Genomic DNA, 16,973 nt, shown 5'->3' on the forward strand with positions numbered 1-16,973 from the left:
AATAGTTAACTGTTGAGTGAAAAAATTAACTTGCTCAGTATACTATGATCCCTATGGACATCTTCATGTCAGGTTTAATGTTTATACATGATAGTAAACTAACATATAAATTATAAACAAACAAAAATATGTTACTGTACATAAATTTAAATTGTAAACCAATCTAGTCATATTATTATAGTATATTATCAATACATTTTTAAGACTAATTGGTGAATATAATTAAAAACTGAACAATTTTGTATGGTTTCAGATTTTATGGACAATTTTATATTAAAATGCATGTTTGCAGGTAGGTTCTCTATTCACGTCATATATTATATTCATCATCTTGACGAATTAAAGTATAGCAAATTTTATCAGATCAAATATGACACCAGTAATAAAATGGGTGGTTGTACTTGTTTTCACGGTCGTCACCGTTGTAACAGTCATTACAGTTATGTTAAATCATTCAACGCAATTCATTAAGATTCTAAAAAACGAAAAGTTCGAGGAAATAACATCAGCAGGATATTTAATTGCCCCCTACAATTCGGTGAGTGTTTGGAAAAATCTATAGAAATACGAATACTTTATTATGGATTGTGAATATAAGAAAACCAACAGAGATTGTTATTCATGATTTTAAGGTAGTGATTATCAATATTTGTTTACTGGGATCACCATAAAGGGAGTCACTCAAAAAAAAGTCAATTTAGTTATAATATTATGTATATAATATTATACCTATTATACTTACTCATATATGTATGTATATACATATATATATACTAATTATATGTAGGTACTTGTAACTTATTGTTGCATAGAAAATATCGAGAGGTTTTTAAAATTTTCAAAGTTTTCATACTATTCAAATGCTTGCTTTCATACCTACCTATGTTATTGTGATCTGTGTACCTGTACTGTGTATGACATGGAATGAAATCTTAAATATTTGTTTTTTTTCTTATTACTTATTAATATTATTTATTTAAAAAATGTTGAGAAAAAACATAATGTACCTATATAATGAGCCCAAGTGTTGATAACAATTTTCATTGGATTAGAAAGCTAGAAAATGTAATACAATGTTCTTCATAAATTCTTAATTTAATAATTAAAAATTATCAAAAATAGGTACTTTGTAACAATAATTATTGACAAGCTCATAGTGTTGTGTTAGAATTTTGACAAAATTACAGTGACCTACTAAGTTATTAATGAATAGGTAGTGTGGTACAGTAGAGTAGTTATGGGAAAGAGGGATGACAGAGGTAGACCTCATCAAGATCATTTAGATTATAAGCAGTTCAATTAATGCATTATATTACAATGATATTATGTTTCTTTAATTATTTTTTTATATTTGTTTTATATGGTTTAATATGCACTTACTTTTAATATGAAAAAATTGGACATTTTTAGATTTTTTTTTAATAAACAGGAAAAACAAAAAGAAATTACAAAAACATGAGTTTTTCAAAAATTGAAAAATTTAGTTTTTTGGTGTTACTCAAAAACTAATAACTGTATAAACTTAAAATACTCACCAATTGTTTATTTTATCTTTTTACATGTGATTTAATTATAGAAAATTATTTCCACTTCTTTTAAGCTATTTAGTGTTTATGGACATTTTAACTTTTAATTTTTTTAAATTTTTTAAAATATTTTCTTATAAATATCAATAACAGTTTGTTGTGAGGTCAAAAATATAACATTTTACACAAGTACCTAATAAGTTATTATAATAAAAAATAAAAAATATTAAAGCAACATAGGGTATTTTTTTTTAACATTTAAAGTTCAAATTTTGACTAAGCTCAACAAAATCTCGTGAATGTGTAAGTTATTTTGTAGTTAAAAATGTATAAAATGTTCAATTTTCATAGCTAAAGAATCAAAATTTAGAACAAAATTTCTCATATGTAGCTTATTCTGTAAACATATAAAAATACTATAACTATAAAAATATACAAGCAACATTTTTTACGCATGTATACAGTTCAATGTACAAGTAGTAATAAATTGTTTCAAAATCAAAATTGTTCAAATTAATTTCTTAGTTAATATCTTTAAAATGTGAATTTTTATAAACTTCATGATGCGTGGTTTACATTTTGTAGTAAGTATTTGAATTGATAACATTTTTTGTAAATATAATAATTTATTTTATTATTTTATAATATTATACTTTACACTTAAGCTTTCTATAAACTATGAAATATAAAGAAAATAGTTATTAACTAAATAATTTTTATACAGACAATACTAAAACTGTAAACCTATATTTTTGTCTAATTTATTCTTTAGAGTATAATGGCCGCTAAACCATGGGAATCTACACATCGCTTATCCCCGTACATTCGTCCGCAGCAGTACTTCATTAATCTATACCCAAATATTGAACAAGGTTCATTTATTGGTACTGTTGATATAACAATAAAATTGGACACTTCTCAAAGCTACATTAAGCTACATTCAAAAGGATTGAATATCAAAGAGACAAAACTCAATTCCAGTTCTGTAACAGCATTTTCATATCCAGAACACGAATTTTGGGTTGTAGTACCAAATGAAGAACTGAGTGCTGGGGAATACAAATTGCAAATATCATTTGAAGGTAGTTTGTTGAACAAAATAGTTGGATTTTACCGAAGCGTTTATACAGATTCAAAGAGCCATGACCTACATAATATTGCTGCATCAAAGTTTGAACCAACTTACTCGCGGTTAGCGTTTCCATGTTTTGATGAGCCTCAAATGAAATCAAAATTTAAAATTAGTTTGACTCGCCCATCTGGTAATAACTACATAGCATTATCTAATATGCACCAAGAGGTGATTATAAAAAATGATTGAGTTTTAATTTAAAGATTGCAATGTTAAAAAAAATTTTGTTTTAGTCTGAAGAGATCAATGTCCCTGCGAATGGATTAACTACAGTCCATTTTGCTAACACTGTACCAATGTCTACATATCTGGCTTGTTTCATTGTATGCGATTTTCAATCACTTGAACCTGTAAAAACTGATCAAGGGTTTCCATTAACAGTTTATGCCAGAAGTGGCCAATCCGAAAATATGAAATATGCTCAACATGTAGGCGTGAAGGCAATGAATTATTTCGTCGATTATTTTGGCATTCAATACCCATTACCAAAATTAGGTACGTATTTTAATTCAAATTGCATTTCTTATGAAATTATTATAATTACAGTCTAAGAAAGTATCTACTGGAATGCCACTGAATTGCACTTAAGTGACACAACCTGTTTAATCAAAATAAATAACTAATTTAATACTTTATTGAAATTTAGATCTAATACCAATCCCAGATTTTGTTTCTGGAGCAATGGAGCATTGGGGTCTTGTGACTTTTCGTGAAACGAGTGTTTTGTATAATGAATACATTAGTTCTAGTGCTGACCAAGAGGAAGTTGCTTTTACTGTTGCTCATGAATTGGCTCATATGTGGTTTGGAAATCTTGGTATATAAATATAAACACTTAAAATTTAAAAATGCAGAACTTTCAATACATATTTAGTTATCTCTTATTATTATAGAATCTTTTTATTAAGTACCTATAATATTTATTTTGTTTAATAATATACATTAATACAAATAATTATACACCTTATTAAATGTTTTCAGCTACTATGAAATGGTGGAATGACTTATGGCTTAACGAAGGGTTTGCTTCTTTTATGGAATCGAAAGCTATTCAAGTTGTCCATCCTGATTGGGATGTTGTAAGTAGTCCTATAGAATAGTGGTGCATGCAACCTTTTTAGATCCACCCCCCTTATTTATTTGAAATAATGAAATTCGATATCCGATAGATCCCGAATCAGTGTCTTTTTAAACGAACAGGGGTATTGTCTCGGATGGACAGTAGGTCAATATTAGACATTAATGTATTTGTGATTTTCAATGATTTGGTGTGGAATTTTTGTGATAGTTTTTGACTGTAATAGTGACTAATTCAATTTTGAGGTCTTTGTGTAGTGAAAGGTTAGGAACGTACTATGGTGTAGATGTTAATTGACGAAGAGAGATTGACTGGAAGGCCTGGAGGCTGGAAGCCATGAAGGCTTGGTACATCCCCATATTTGGATGCCCTGGGCAAAAATGGGTTTAGATAAGTAGTTTTTTGTTGATTGAGAGCTTTGACTTGAGAATAGGGTGTACCTAATGTATGGGGAGTGGGGACCCCAAGTTAGCTGCTTGTCTAAGACTAGACCTAAATATTTAGTTTGTGTTGTGGTTGGGATTGGGTTATTCTGAAAGTAGATTGCAGTTAGGTAACTTTTTCTTAGGGGGGAGGGGATTTGAAAGGACTTATCTGGATTCCCCAAATGGAAGACCATTTTGAAATAATAAATTTGGAGGTTTTGATAAGCTGTCGTAGAGTCAGAATGTAATGGGAGAATTGTTGTGAGTTTTTGACAGATATTAAAATTCATAATTAAACAACAATTAAAGAAATTATTTTAATAATATTAATAATATTATCAACATTTTAATGATTTAAAAAATTATAAAATGAAAATTTTATAATGAGCAATATAATAAAATAATGAATAATATAATACTCATGTCACATGTGTAATACACTAATATGTAACTGTTTCATTTGGTGTTAAATTATTGACGGGTTTAGAGGTAGCGCACCACTGCTATATAGGCTAAAGTGCTATGTATGTTTTTTTGTAAACCATTATTCTTCGTTATTTTAAGTTATTTTATTAGGACACATTATTTCTAATACATAGTCTCCAATCAGTACAATATCTAGATAGTAAACTTAGTTCTCATGCTATAGTGCAAGATGTTTCTCATCCAGATCAAATAACCGAAATTTTTGATGTCATATCATATGATAAAGTAAGTCTTATTGTCCCAATGTTTTAAATATGTCTATTATATTAATTTGATTTCTTAGGGTTCTTCTGTAATACGAATGTTGGAAGGAATGTTGGGTGAAGAAGTATTCAGAATTGGAGTAAGCTCATATTTAAAACGTTTTGCTTTTAACAATGCTGAAACTGATGATTTATGGGCAGAATTACAAACAGCAACTCAAAATACAGTAGATGTTAAAAAGGTGAAAACATAATCTATTAATTAGTAAACATTTATAATATTTAACATAATATAAACATTGTTATGTATACTTTAATAAAAAAATAGCTTATGGATACATGGACACGCCAAGCAGGGTTCCCAGTAGTATCGGCTATACGGAATGGAACAAAACTTACTTTAAAGCAGCAAAGATTTTTGTCCAATCCAAATACTAATACTTCCCTTGACTCATCTCCATACAATTACAAATGGGAAATACCAATTACTTATATCACTTCAAACAATAATACTGTGCATAAGTTTTGGTTAACCAAAGAAGAGGATTCAAGTAAGTATTATGGTTTGTTGAATATGTCAATTGATATTAATTAAAATACTTATTTATAAGTTACAATTGACATACCTGATGCTGAATGGATAAAACTAAATCATAGACAAGTTGGATATTACATCATAAACTATTCAGAGAGTGATTGGTGGGTACTCACCAATTTGTTAGAAAAAAATGTTAATGTAAGTATTTGGATAATAGTTTTAAAAATTATATATAACCTATAATCATATTTTTCAATCATATTATTAAATTAAAAATGTACTATTTTAAGGCATTCAGTGCTGCTGACCGTTCAAATCTTATTCATGACGCCTTTAGTTTGGCAAAAGCTAATTACTTACCATATGGCATAGCATTAAATATGACAAAATATTTATCTTTGGAACATCATTATGTTCCTTGGGACGTAGCTGCTACAAACTTAAAAACATTAATGCAACATTTATATCAACGCTTGTCACATAAAAACCTCAAAGTAAGATTATGGAAAAACTAAAAATAATAGCAGTGGACAGTGGTATTACAAAATATAATTTACTCAACATTTTTTTTCTTTAACTAAATCTTGAAAGATGTGAAATCATTACGCCATGGCTGAATACGTGAGATTGCTGAGATGCAATTTTGCTAACACCACAGTGAAGTTATTGACATATTGTCATTTTCCATTATAGACCATAATTTATTTAAGTATTTAAACTTGACGAGTGAAAGCCCATTTAAGATATAATATAATGTAGTATTTGGTATTTCCATTTAGCAATAATATACAAATAAATATCCAGAATATATGGGTACAAGATAATGAAGAAAAATAATTAGTAATTTGGTAAAAGATACATAATCAATTAGAGTAGGCGAATGAGATGTTTATAGATTGGCCCCTCTCATACAATGAGTAAGAGGTAATAATAATGACCAGCCTAAATACAATACTTTTAAGCTCAAATAAAAAAAGCTGATCTCTGTGATCCCTTGCTGTTAGGTCCCTCGTGGTCCCAACTTCCTTAATATATTACAATTATCTACACTAAAAGCACTATGAAGTCCAGTCCAAGAACGGCGATGAATAATACTGATACAATTCTATGGTACTGAGTACTGACTCATAAGTTAATTTATTTTATAATAATATACTTTCAATTCATTGAACCACCATCCCCACATTATGATTATTATATATGATTTTAATAATTTAATGTATGTAAGGGTATAATCGTTATTGTAACACATCATTCCAAATTTCCTAGTTTCTATGCCTAGTCATTTTTTTTTTTACAAAGTGATTTTTTGATTCTACACAATTATCAGCATTATATGCTCTTTAGAGTACTGATATCATGACGTATTTGCCGCCTACATGGCTGATCCATAAATTTGGACCTAACATAATATTGAAATATATTTATTTTTTATTGAAGAAATATGTTCAAAATTTATTGGGAAGTATAAAAGAAGATTTTTGGAACGATTCAATTGATAGAAACTTCTTACAACGTAAGCTTCGAGCAGTTATTCTCAAATTAGGATGTTTTTATGGTTTACCAAGCTATCAAACAAAAGCATATGAATTATTTAAACAATTTTTGGATGATAAAGTTCGACCTCATCCAGATATTAGATACACAGTTTATTACTATGGTAATAGTATAGTACTACTATATGGTAGTAGAATTTTAAATAATTTTTTTTTTCAAATATGCACATACTTCGTTTTTATTTAAAGATATTCATATTATTTCTATTTATTTAGGAATGTCTCAGGGCAATGGTAGTGAATGGAATAGATTGTGGGACTTATTCTTAAATGAACAAGAACCTCAGGAAAAAGACAAACTTATGGATGCATTGACTGCCTCAAAAGAAACATCAATATTAACTAGGTAAATTGAGCACTTACTTTTATCTATATGGAATAGGTAAAATATATTTTATTGTTTTTTAGACTATTGCAATATGCCAAAAATGAGAGCCATGTTCGTTCCCAAGATTATTTTTTTATGTTATCACAGATAAGCCGTAATCCTGTTGGAACTCAATTGGTGTGGGACTTTTTAAGGTACCTATATACAATATACATATATACATACAATATTTCTCGTAAAGAAGTAACGAAGTAAAATAAAGTATATGATAATGTATTTTGAGTTATTAAAAAAAAACCCTTTAAAGAGTGGGTCTAACTTTTTTATGGGTAATTCAACTTTTTTTAACAAAAACCGAATCTTCCGCCCATTTGGTGATATAAAAAACTCTGTATATAAAACTTTTCACCTTTTTACAGTAATTTTTATTTTAAAGATATTTGATTGTGCTATCAATAATCATACACAATCATTATTTTTACTAAATTAAAAAAAGTAGTAAAAAATTACCATTTTTGAAAGGAAGTCGCCTAAATACACTGTCCATTGACAAAAATTACAATCACAAAAGGCATATTAAGTTTAGTAGCGGTATCACTATTAACTTATGGAAATTATGTAAAATATGAAAACAGAATTCTGTATTCTAAGGTACCACAATTAAATAATTTTATAATAAAAAAAATTACCGTAAAAAGTTGAAAAGTTTTGAAAATACATCAGAAAATGTGTGATAGGTTCGGATTTGTTTAAAAATAAGTTGAATTGCTCATAAATAAAAAAATGAAAAAGTAAGACCCACCCTTTAGAGGGTTTTTTTTTCAAACTTTAATAAGGTATACTACTTTAATTTGACGCAGGCCAGTCAGTTTTCACGGGACACATTGTATATTATCATAATAACATTTGAAATGTAATATAATGATAATTTATGTTACGTTAGGCATGAATGGCAGTACTTGGTTGATCGTTTTTCTCTGAACGATCGGCAACTTGGAAAACTTATTCCCTCAGTTTGTTCTCATTTCAATACACATGAACGCATTGAAGAAGTAAATATTATTTGTTCTAAACCAACTTAAATGTTGGTTGATTACAATATCTTGATTGTTAAATTTGTATTCAAACTAACAGTTTGTTTTTGTTTTTTTTATCATACCTACTTAATTTTTATTTATATTTATATTTTTAGATGAAAATATTTTTTGTAAAATATCCAGAAGCTGGAGCTGGGAAAGCTGGCAGAAAAACTGCACTAGAAGTTATATCGAATAACATTAAATGGTTAGAAAATCACGAAGCTGTTATTAGTAATTGGTTGATAAATTCCATCTAATTTTAAAAATTGACCGATTTGCAGATAGCCAATATTTTAAAGGGTCTGTAATAATTATTACTACAATTTTAACCTTTATATTTTTCCTATTTGTTTATTTCGCATAGTTAATAAGTATATTAATAACTATACGTGTTTATAAAATGAAATAACGATATGTTAATAAAATACAGTGAAATTTCTATACAACGTATAGTGTCATGGGTACAACAAAAAAATGAATTATAGATAAATTTGTTAAACAGAATCACATACATTTTGTGCATTGCCTATACACTATTATATAACTAGGTGGTTCTTTAATTATAAACCACTCATTGTTTCATATAGGTACAACTAACATTTTTTTTATAAGTGGAAAAGTGGCTGGTCCCGAATTGGTTCCCGAGTCCCTGCCCTACATACCGAATTGGTTCCTGTTAAAAAAAAAGTATTTTATTCAGACGATGGTTCCCGTTCCTGCCCAAGTCAAATAGTTTAAATTTACATTTTTAAACAATTTTTTGGAATATGAAATCATATTAAGAATTTACCAGTACCCATCCTAGTGTTTGTTTATTTTATGGAGACTGAACAGTATTTAAAAATTCAATTGTATTAAAGTATTATATTATAGTAAAAGAAGGAATTTAGCAAATAAGAAAAAAACAACCAAAACTTGGAAAAGTGTATGACTGTCAACTTACTATACTTACACGGTTGAAGAAAGTTTTCTTCAAATTTATAATGTTAGTTTAACCTAACCTATCAGCTTAGCAGCTTAAAAATTAAAATTACCTATTATATTTTTAGTATAACTAAGTGATGACTCCATGACTGGTTAACTTACATTTCAACAATCGCTAATACACATTTTTAACATCGTTTTTAACCATGAATACTTTTAAGTTGACAAAACAGTAAGCCTGTACAATTGGGAAAGAAAATGTGAGTGGTTAAAAATCTAGAACCAACTCAACCAGTAGTGGAATAGTTATAAATTTAAACGGCAACCAATTCGACTACTTCCGGGAAAATGGTAGCACTGTGATGTTTATGGACGTCTTGTGGGTCTTTGTATAATGAATATGTTAAATTTAAATTCAATGAGTTAATTTTTTAGGGGTTTTGTCATAATGTAACCACTCTCAAATTTCAAACACTACTTATGCCTATACCTTTAGATGTTTTAATAGATATTGTTATGTTATTGACTTGATTATTATTTATATATTTTTTTTGGCCTTCAAGTGTAGTTATACCAATTTATATGTAATGGCTATTGTATATTCATAATAATTGTCTAGATATTATAATACTGTTATAAAAAGCTCATTAAAAAAAAAAATTATATGTTTACTAATTGATGGTGTTATTTAGAGCTTTTAAGTTGTTTGTCTGCATACGAGAACTAACGTTTAAATAATAGGTACACACTTGTAAGTGTAATTAGTGAGCTGATAAATGATGAATTTATTACTATTTAATATTTATTTTATTTTTTGACGGCCTTTAGACGTTGTTTATCTGGATACGCGAGATAACGCATAGACAACTTTTGTCTAGTTAAGATTATTTCGTTGGTATTCCTATTAAATAAAATACGGACAATAATCTTGGAATTAAATATAGGCTACCTATTTGTATTTTTAAAATAATATTCTCGACTGCATAATAAGCATTATTGGCATTACGCCTATGTACTCTATAACGTAAAGATAATAAATTACCTAACGTTTTCGATACTGCAGTGGTTTCTATTGGGCAACTATTAAATTATGATTAAAACAGAAAAGATTATTTAATTTCAAAAACAATATACTTAATACTGTAGGTATAATATAATATAATATTAGTCCATCACATTGACAAAAGTAATTAAGAACCTAGTGAATAATGTAAATGCTAATATTAAGTTCAACATTTCATAATTCGGTTACCACTTTTTAATTTTACTCGTGTGTGAATTGCCTCCATTTTGTATACAGTGGGCGCGAATCGCCACTTATTACTGTATTTACTATTATAATATTATTCTATTATAGAATAACGGCAGCTAACCAGCCTGGGGCCTGTGCTCCACAAATAGTGAGTTTTTTATTAATTGTTATTTCTTTGATACATTGTTGAATCAGAAGGACGACATGTCGACATATTATTTTTAACTAGCTTACAGCTCAAAAAGCTGAATATTTTTATTCTGGTGGACCAGAATGGCTGTGTATTATCATTATCCATTACTATTCTATTAAATATTGCTGTGAATTTTTTTATATTGTATATATTCGTTACATTCATCTTATTATACTACTTCTCATATTACCACAAACCGCGTAACTATTTTATTCATGGTTTATAAGTACGCATACACACTTACGGTTACTCGTGCGTATTCCGGGGACGGCCACGGGGGTTGGATATTGTTATATACCATATCCACGAATATAAGAGTAAATTGGGACAACAATCGAGAATAGATACCTGATACTGAGGTACCAATAACACTATAACAATAAACTTGAATTCGTTGTATTATAAACAGAAATTGACTAAGCATTGATTTCAACTAAGCATATATACACATTTATTTTATTTTTTAGATACATTAAATATTATAATACCTAATAGGCATGGTCGTATAGTTTCAAGTTTTGTATATATACCTATCATATAAGTATATTATTGTTGACTGTTGAGTGTATAAAAATATAAATTTAACTTGCTCAGTATACTATGATTACTATGAACATAAAAATAGATAAAATGTATAAACATGAAAGAAAACTAACATATAAATTAGAAACAAACTTAAATATGTAATTATAAAGAAATTGAAGTAGTAAACCAATCTAGTCATATATTATTACAGTTTATTAACAACAAATTTTTAAGTTATTTATTGGTGAATATAATTAAAAAGTAAATAATTTTGAGTGGCTTAAGATTTTACATTCAAATTCATTTTTACAGGTAGGTTCACTATTCACAACATTCACGTCATATATAATATTCGTCACCTTGACGAACGATAGTATAGCTAATTTTATCATATATTAAATAGTTATGACACCGGTAATAAAATGGGTGGTTGTACTTGCTTTGGTGGCTGTCACAGTCATAACAGTCGTAACAGTGATAATCAATCATACAATGGAATTCAAAAGGATTCCAGAAGACGAAAAGATCACTGAAATAACATCAGCAGAACATTTGATGGGCCGCTACGATTCGGTGAGTGTTTGGGAAAATATACAGAATGGACTGATTAGATGGTAAAACAAACGGTGATTTTTATTAGTGATATTACGACCTCTATAATTTTTATCAACATTTGTTAATAAAAATCAAATGAGTCACTGAAAAAAAAATCTAATCAAAATAATTATATATTATAAAAGGTATCCCACCAGACGTTGCTTGTGCTAAAAATGTGGTTACTTTTATTGAAAATGGTGCAGTAGTTTTCTAGACTCAGTGTGGTATAAATATGTCTTAGTTTTGAAGGGGAGGGGAGTGACCTACCAATTACCCCACCACCCACTGATATCAGCCACTGCTAGGTCTACTGAGACTTTTTTGCCTTATGATCAAAGAAGCTTAAGAGAAAATCCATTAAAATTTTAGAGGGGTTAACATTTTAAACATCAATTTAAGTGGGGAGGGGGGGGCTTTGATCCCAAACAACTAAAAAACACTTTATTAATTTATGGTTTTAATCAATTTTCAACATTTCAAGTGCTACGGCTGAGTTCAGAATTTTATATAGATACATTAATTACTGTAGAATGTAAACGGATAATGAAATATAATAAATAACGGTACTTATTTGTTTACAATTCATGATGCGAGACTTACGCATGGAAGTTAGCTTGAATCGGTATAACAGTTACTTCTAAACATAATATAACAAAATATTTTACACTTGATCTCTCATAAACTGTGAAATACAAAAAAAAAATGGTTATCAGCCAAATAATTATTATAAGGACCATAAAAAAAACTGTAAGCATATTATTTGTAAAAATCATAAAGTTAATTTATTGTTTAGAGTGTATTGCTGGCAGCTAGACTGCGGAAAACTACACATCGCTTATCCCCGCACATTCGCCCGCAGCAGTACTTCATTAATCTTAACCCAAATATTGAACAAGGTTCATTTGTTGGATCTGTTAATATAACAATACTATTGGACACTGCTCAAAGTTACATTAAGCTACATTCAAAATTATTGAATATAATAGAAACTAAACTCAATTCTAGTTCTGTAACATCGTTAATAGATCCAGAACATGATTTTTTGGTTGTGGTACCTAATGAAGAACTAAGTGCTGGGGCATACAATTTACAAATATCATTTGAAGGAAGTTTATTTAACAGAACGGTTGGATTTTATCGAAGTGGTTATACAGATTCAAAGAGCCATGAACAACATTACATGGCTACTTCAAAGCTTGAACCGGCTTACGCTCGGTTAGCGTTTCCATGTTTTGATGAGCCTCAAATGAAATCAAAATTTAAAATTAGTTTAACTCGACCATCTGGTAATAACTACATAGCATTATCCAATATGAACCAAGAGGTGATTATGAAAAATGACTGAGTTTTAATTTTAAGATTGCAATGTTAAAAAATAAATTTTGTTTCAGTCAGAAGAGATCAATGTCCCTGCGAATGGATTAACTACAGTCCATTTTGCTAACACTGTCCCAATGTCTACATATCTGGCTTGTTTCATTGTATGCGATTTTCAATCACTTGAACCTGTTATAACAAATCAAGGGTTTCCGTTAACGGTTTATGCCAAGAGTGGTGAAACCGAAAATATGAAATATGCTCAACATGTAGGCGCGAAGGCAATGAATTATTTCGTCGATTATTTTGGCATTCAATACCCATTACCAAAATTAGGTAGGTATTTAAATTCCAACTACATTTATCATATCAAGATTATAAATAATGTCTGTGAAAGTACCCACTGAATCGCATTAAAATGGCACAGCCCGTTTAATCATAATAAATAAAATAATTTAATACTTTATTGAACTGTTTAGATCTGATACCAATCCCTGGTTTTATTAATGGAGCAATGGAAAATTGGGGCCTTGTGACATTTCGAGAATCGGGAGTTTTGTTTAATGAAAGTGTTAGTTCTATTATTGACCAACAGGCGATCGCTTTTACTGTTTCTCATGAATTGGCTCATATGTGGTTTGGAAATCTTGGTATCTATATCAATTTAAAACTTAATAACTTTATAAATACATAATTAGTTATTATTAAACCTATTTGTTAAGTACCAATATTCAATATCCTACAACTAAAATAAATAATTATACAACTTATTGAATTTTTTCAGTTACTATGAAATGGTGGAACGATTTATGGCTTAACGAAGGGTTTGCGACTTACATGAAATATAAAGCTGCACGAGTTATCCACCCGGATTGGGATATTGTATGTACCTGTAATATTTCAATATTTGTTTTTTTTAACAGCTTATTCTCTGTTATTTTCAATTATTTTATTAGGACACAACATTTATAATTAATAGTCTCCAATCGGCACAATATCAAGATAGTGAATTTGGTACTCGTGCTATAGTGCAAGATGTTTCTCGTCCAGATCAAATAGACAAAATGTTTGATATAATATTATATTCTAAAGTAAGTTTATTTAGTCCCAATCTATTACCTATATGTTTCTATAATAACAATAAGTTTTCTTAGGGTTCTTCTGTATTGCGAATGTTAGAAGGAATATTGGGTGAAGAAGTATTCAGAATTGGTGTGAGCGCATATTTAAAACGTTTTGCATTTAAAAATGCTGAAACTGATGATTTATGGACAGAATTACAAACAGCGAATCAAAATACAGTAGACGTTAAAAAGGTGAAAAAATGACCTTTTAGTTAGTATTATACATTTTTAATATTTTACATAATAGAAATCTTGTTATAAATATTTTAATAAAAATAGCTTATGGATACATGGATACGTCAAGCAGGGTTCCCAGTAGTATCCGCTATACGAAATGGAACAAAACTTACTTTGAAGCAGCAAAGATTTTTTTCCAGCCCAAATATTAACTCTACAGTTGTTCCGTCTCCATATAATTACAAATGGGAAATACCAATCACTTATATCACTTCTAACAATAATACTGTGCATAAGTTTTGGTTAACCAAAGACGAGGATTCAAGTAAATATTATGGTTTGTTGAATAGTTAAATTGATATTAATTATAATATTTATTTAAAAGTTACAATTGACATACCCGATGCTGAATGGATAAAACTAAATCATAGACAAATTGGATATTACATCATAAACTATTCAGAGAGTGATTGGGGTTTACTTGGTAATTTATTAGAAAAAAATGTTGATGTAAGTGTTCGAATAATATTTTTCAGTAATTTTATTAAATTAAAAATGTACGATTTAAAGGCATTAAGTGCTGCTGACCGTTCAAATCTCATTCATGATGCCTTTAGTTTGGCAAAAGCTAATCAGTTATCATTTGGAATTGCGTTAAACATGACAAAATATTTATCTTTGGAACGGCATTATGTTCCTTGGGATGTAGCTGCTATTAACTTAATTGCAATAAGCGAAAAACTATATCAACGCCCAGCACTGAAAAACCTTGAAGTAAGATTATTGAAAAAATAATAATTACAATGGTATTACAAAACATTCTTTGCACGGAATTTTTCTTCTTCTCTAAATTCATGTAATCAACGCATCATGTTTCGATACGTGAGATCAGAAATTCGGCTAACACAGTTAAGTAGTGATACAGTGACGTTAAGAATTTGCAAATAAGTTATTAAAATATTATAAGCCAAAAACCATTAAGTGGCCCCCTCATACTTCAAGCAGCGCATATTTGCAAATTCTTGTACGGTTAAAAATGCATAAAATTACTAAGTATTAGGTTGAGTACTATTTCCAATAAACAATTAAATTACAAAATTATCAGTATTAGAAACTGATGATTCGGTGATACCAAGGTTGATTTCATGGTTTTGGTTTTTATATATAAATTTATTTATTGTTGATTAAAGAATTATGTACAACGCTTATTGGGAAGTATAAAAGTAGATTTTTGGAATAATTCAATTGATAGAAACTTTTTACAACGTAAGCTTCGAGCAGTTATTCTAAAATTAGGATGTTTATATGGCTTACCAAGCATTCAAACAAAAGCATATGAATTATTTAAACGATTTTTGGATGAAAAGGTCCAACTACATCCAGATATTAGGTACACAGTTTATACCTATGGTTAGTAAAATTTTAAATGTATTTATTTATCTATTAAAATAATTGTTACTTAACTCATTATTCATTTAAAATATAAACAGGAATTTTGTTTATTTAGGAATGTCTCGTAGCAATGATAGTGAATGGATTCGAGTATGGGACTTATTCATAAATGAACAAGATCCTCAGGAAAAAGAAAATCTTATGGATGCATTGACTGCCTCAAAAGAAACAACATCATTATCTAAGTAAATTGTGCACTTGATTTTATTCATATGGAATAAATTAATATATTTTATTGTTTTCTAGACTATTGCAATATGCAAAAAATGAGAGCCATGTTCATTCCCAAGATTATTTAAGAATCTTAGCACGGATAAACCTTCATCCTTTTGGAAATCAATTCGCATGGGACTTTTTGAGGTACTCATAAATACATATCTACTATAATTACAATTTAAAACAAGGACAATTTAAAATGTTATCTAATGTAAACTTATGTCATGTTAGGAATAATTGGGAGTACTTGATTGATCGTTTCACTCCTAACAATTGGCAACTTAGAAGACTCATTCCTTTAATTTATTCTCATTTCAATACACATGAACGTATTGCAGAAGTAAATATTATTTGTTCTAAACCAACTTAAATGTTCAACATCTCGAAAGTTGTATTTTTCTTTAGAACATTAGGTTTCTGTAATTTAACATATTTATATATATTTGAATTTTTCTAGATGAACATATTTTTTGATAGATATCCAGAAGCTGTAGCTGAAAATGAGAGTATAAATTCTACACTAAAAGTTGTATTTAACAACATTAAATGGTTAGAAAATCATGAAGCTGTTATTAGTAATTGGTTGATAAATTCCATTTAATTTAAAAAAAATATCGAGCAGATTGTCAATATTTGAAATATCAATAGTTAAATTTATTTAATATTACAATGTTAATCTTTATATTGTTACTATTTGTTTCTTTCAGTGTAGTTATTGGAGTACGTGTTTGTAAAGTAAAATTGTAATATATTGAATACATTGAAATTTCGGTATTATGAAGTGTCAACAATAAAAATTAGAATATAGAGAATTTCGTTTTTTATTATGAACTTCTCATTATTTC

General features: G+C 28.5%; 1 protein-coding gene across 1 annotated transcript; it reads left to right on the plus strand.

The window, feature by feature from the left end:
- Nucleotides 1-152: 152 nt before the first annotated feature.
- On the plus strand, nt 153-16,952 carry LOC111032087. The gene is made up of 30 exons (XM_022312297.1): nt 153-538; nt 2,299-2,826; nt 2,892-3,153; nt 3,305-3,475; nt 3,640-3,737; nt 4,738-4,872; nt 4,931-5,092; nt 5,179-5,401; nt 5,462-5,586; nt 5,679-5,882; nt 6,829-7,048; nt 7,161-7,290; nt 7,353-7,466; nt 8,216-8,324; nt 8,465-8,602; nt 11,645-11,818; nt 12,636-13,166; nt 13,234-13,495; nt 13,639-13,809; nt 13,944-14,041; nt 14,116-14,250; nt 14,314-14,475; nt 14,563-14,785; nt 14,846-14,970; nt 15,031-15,234; nt 15,651-15,870; nt 15,968-16,097; nt 16,159-16,272; nt 16,360-16,468; nt 16,586-16,952. Exons 1-30 carry the CDS (start codon nt 371-373, stop codon nt 16,727-16,729), a joined length of 5,589 nt encoding a protein of 1,862 aa, XP_022167989.1. The 5' UTR covers nt 153-370; the 3' UTR covers nt 16,730-16,952.
- The last annotated feature ends 21 nt before the right edge of the window (nt 16,953-16,973 follow it).

The sequence above is a fragment of the Myzus persicae genome, unplaced genomic scaffold (assembly GCF_001856785.1).
Source record: "Myzus persicae strain clone G006 unplaced genomic scaffold, MPER_G0061.0, whole genome shotgun sequence".
NCBI lineage: Eukaryota > Metazoa > Arthropoda > Insecta > Hemiptera > Aphididae > Myzus > Myzus persicae.

Coding starts and splice junctions, on each gene's coding strand:
- LOC111032087 (XM_022312297.1), top strand. CDS start 371: ATGACACCAGTAATAAAATGGGTGGTTGTACTTGTTTTCACGGTCGTC. Junction 5,587..5,678: donor TGTTAGAAAAAAATGTTAAT/GTAAGTATTTGG, acceptor TACTATTTTAAG/GCATTCAGTGCTGCTGACCG. Junction 16,273..16,359: donor TTCGCATGGGACTTTTTGAG/GTACTCATAAAT, acceptor ATGTCATGTTAG/GAATAATTGGGAGTACTTGA.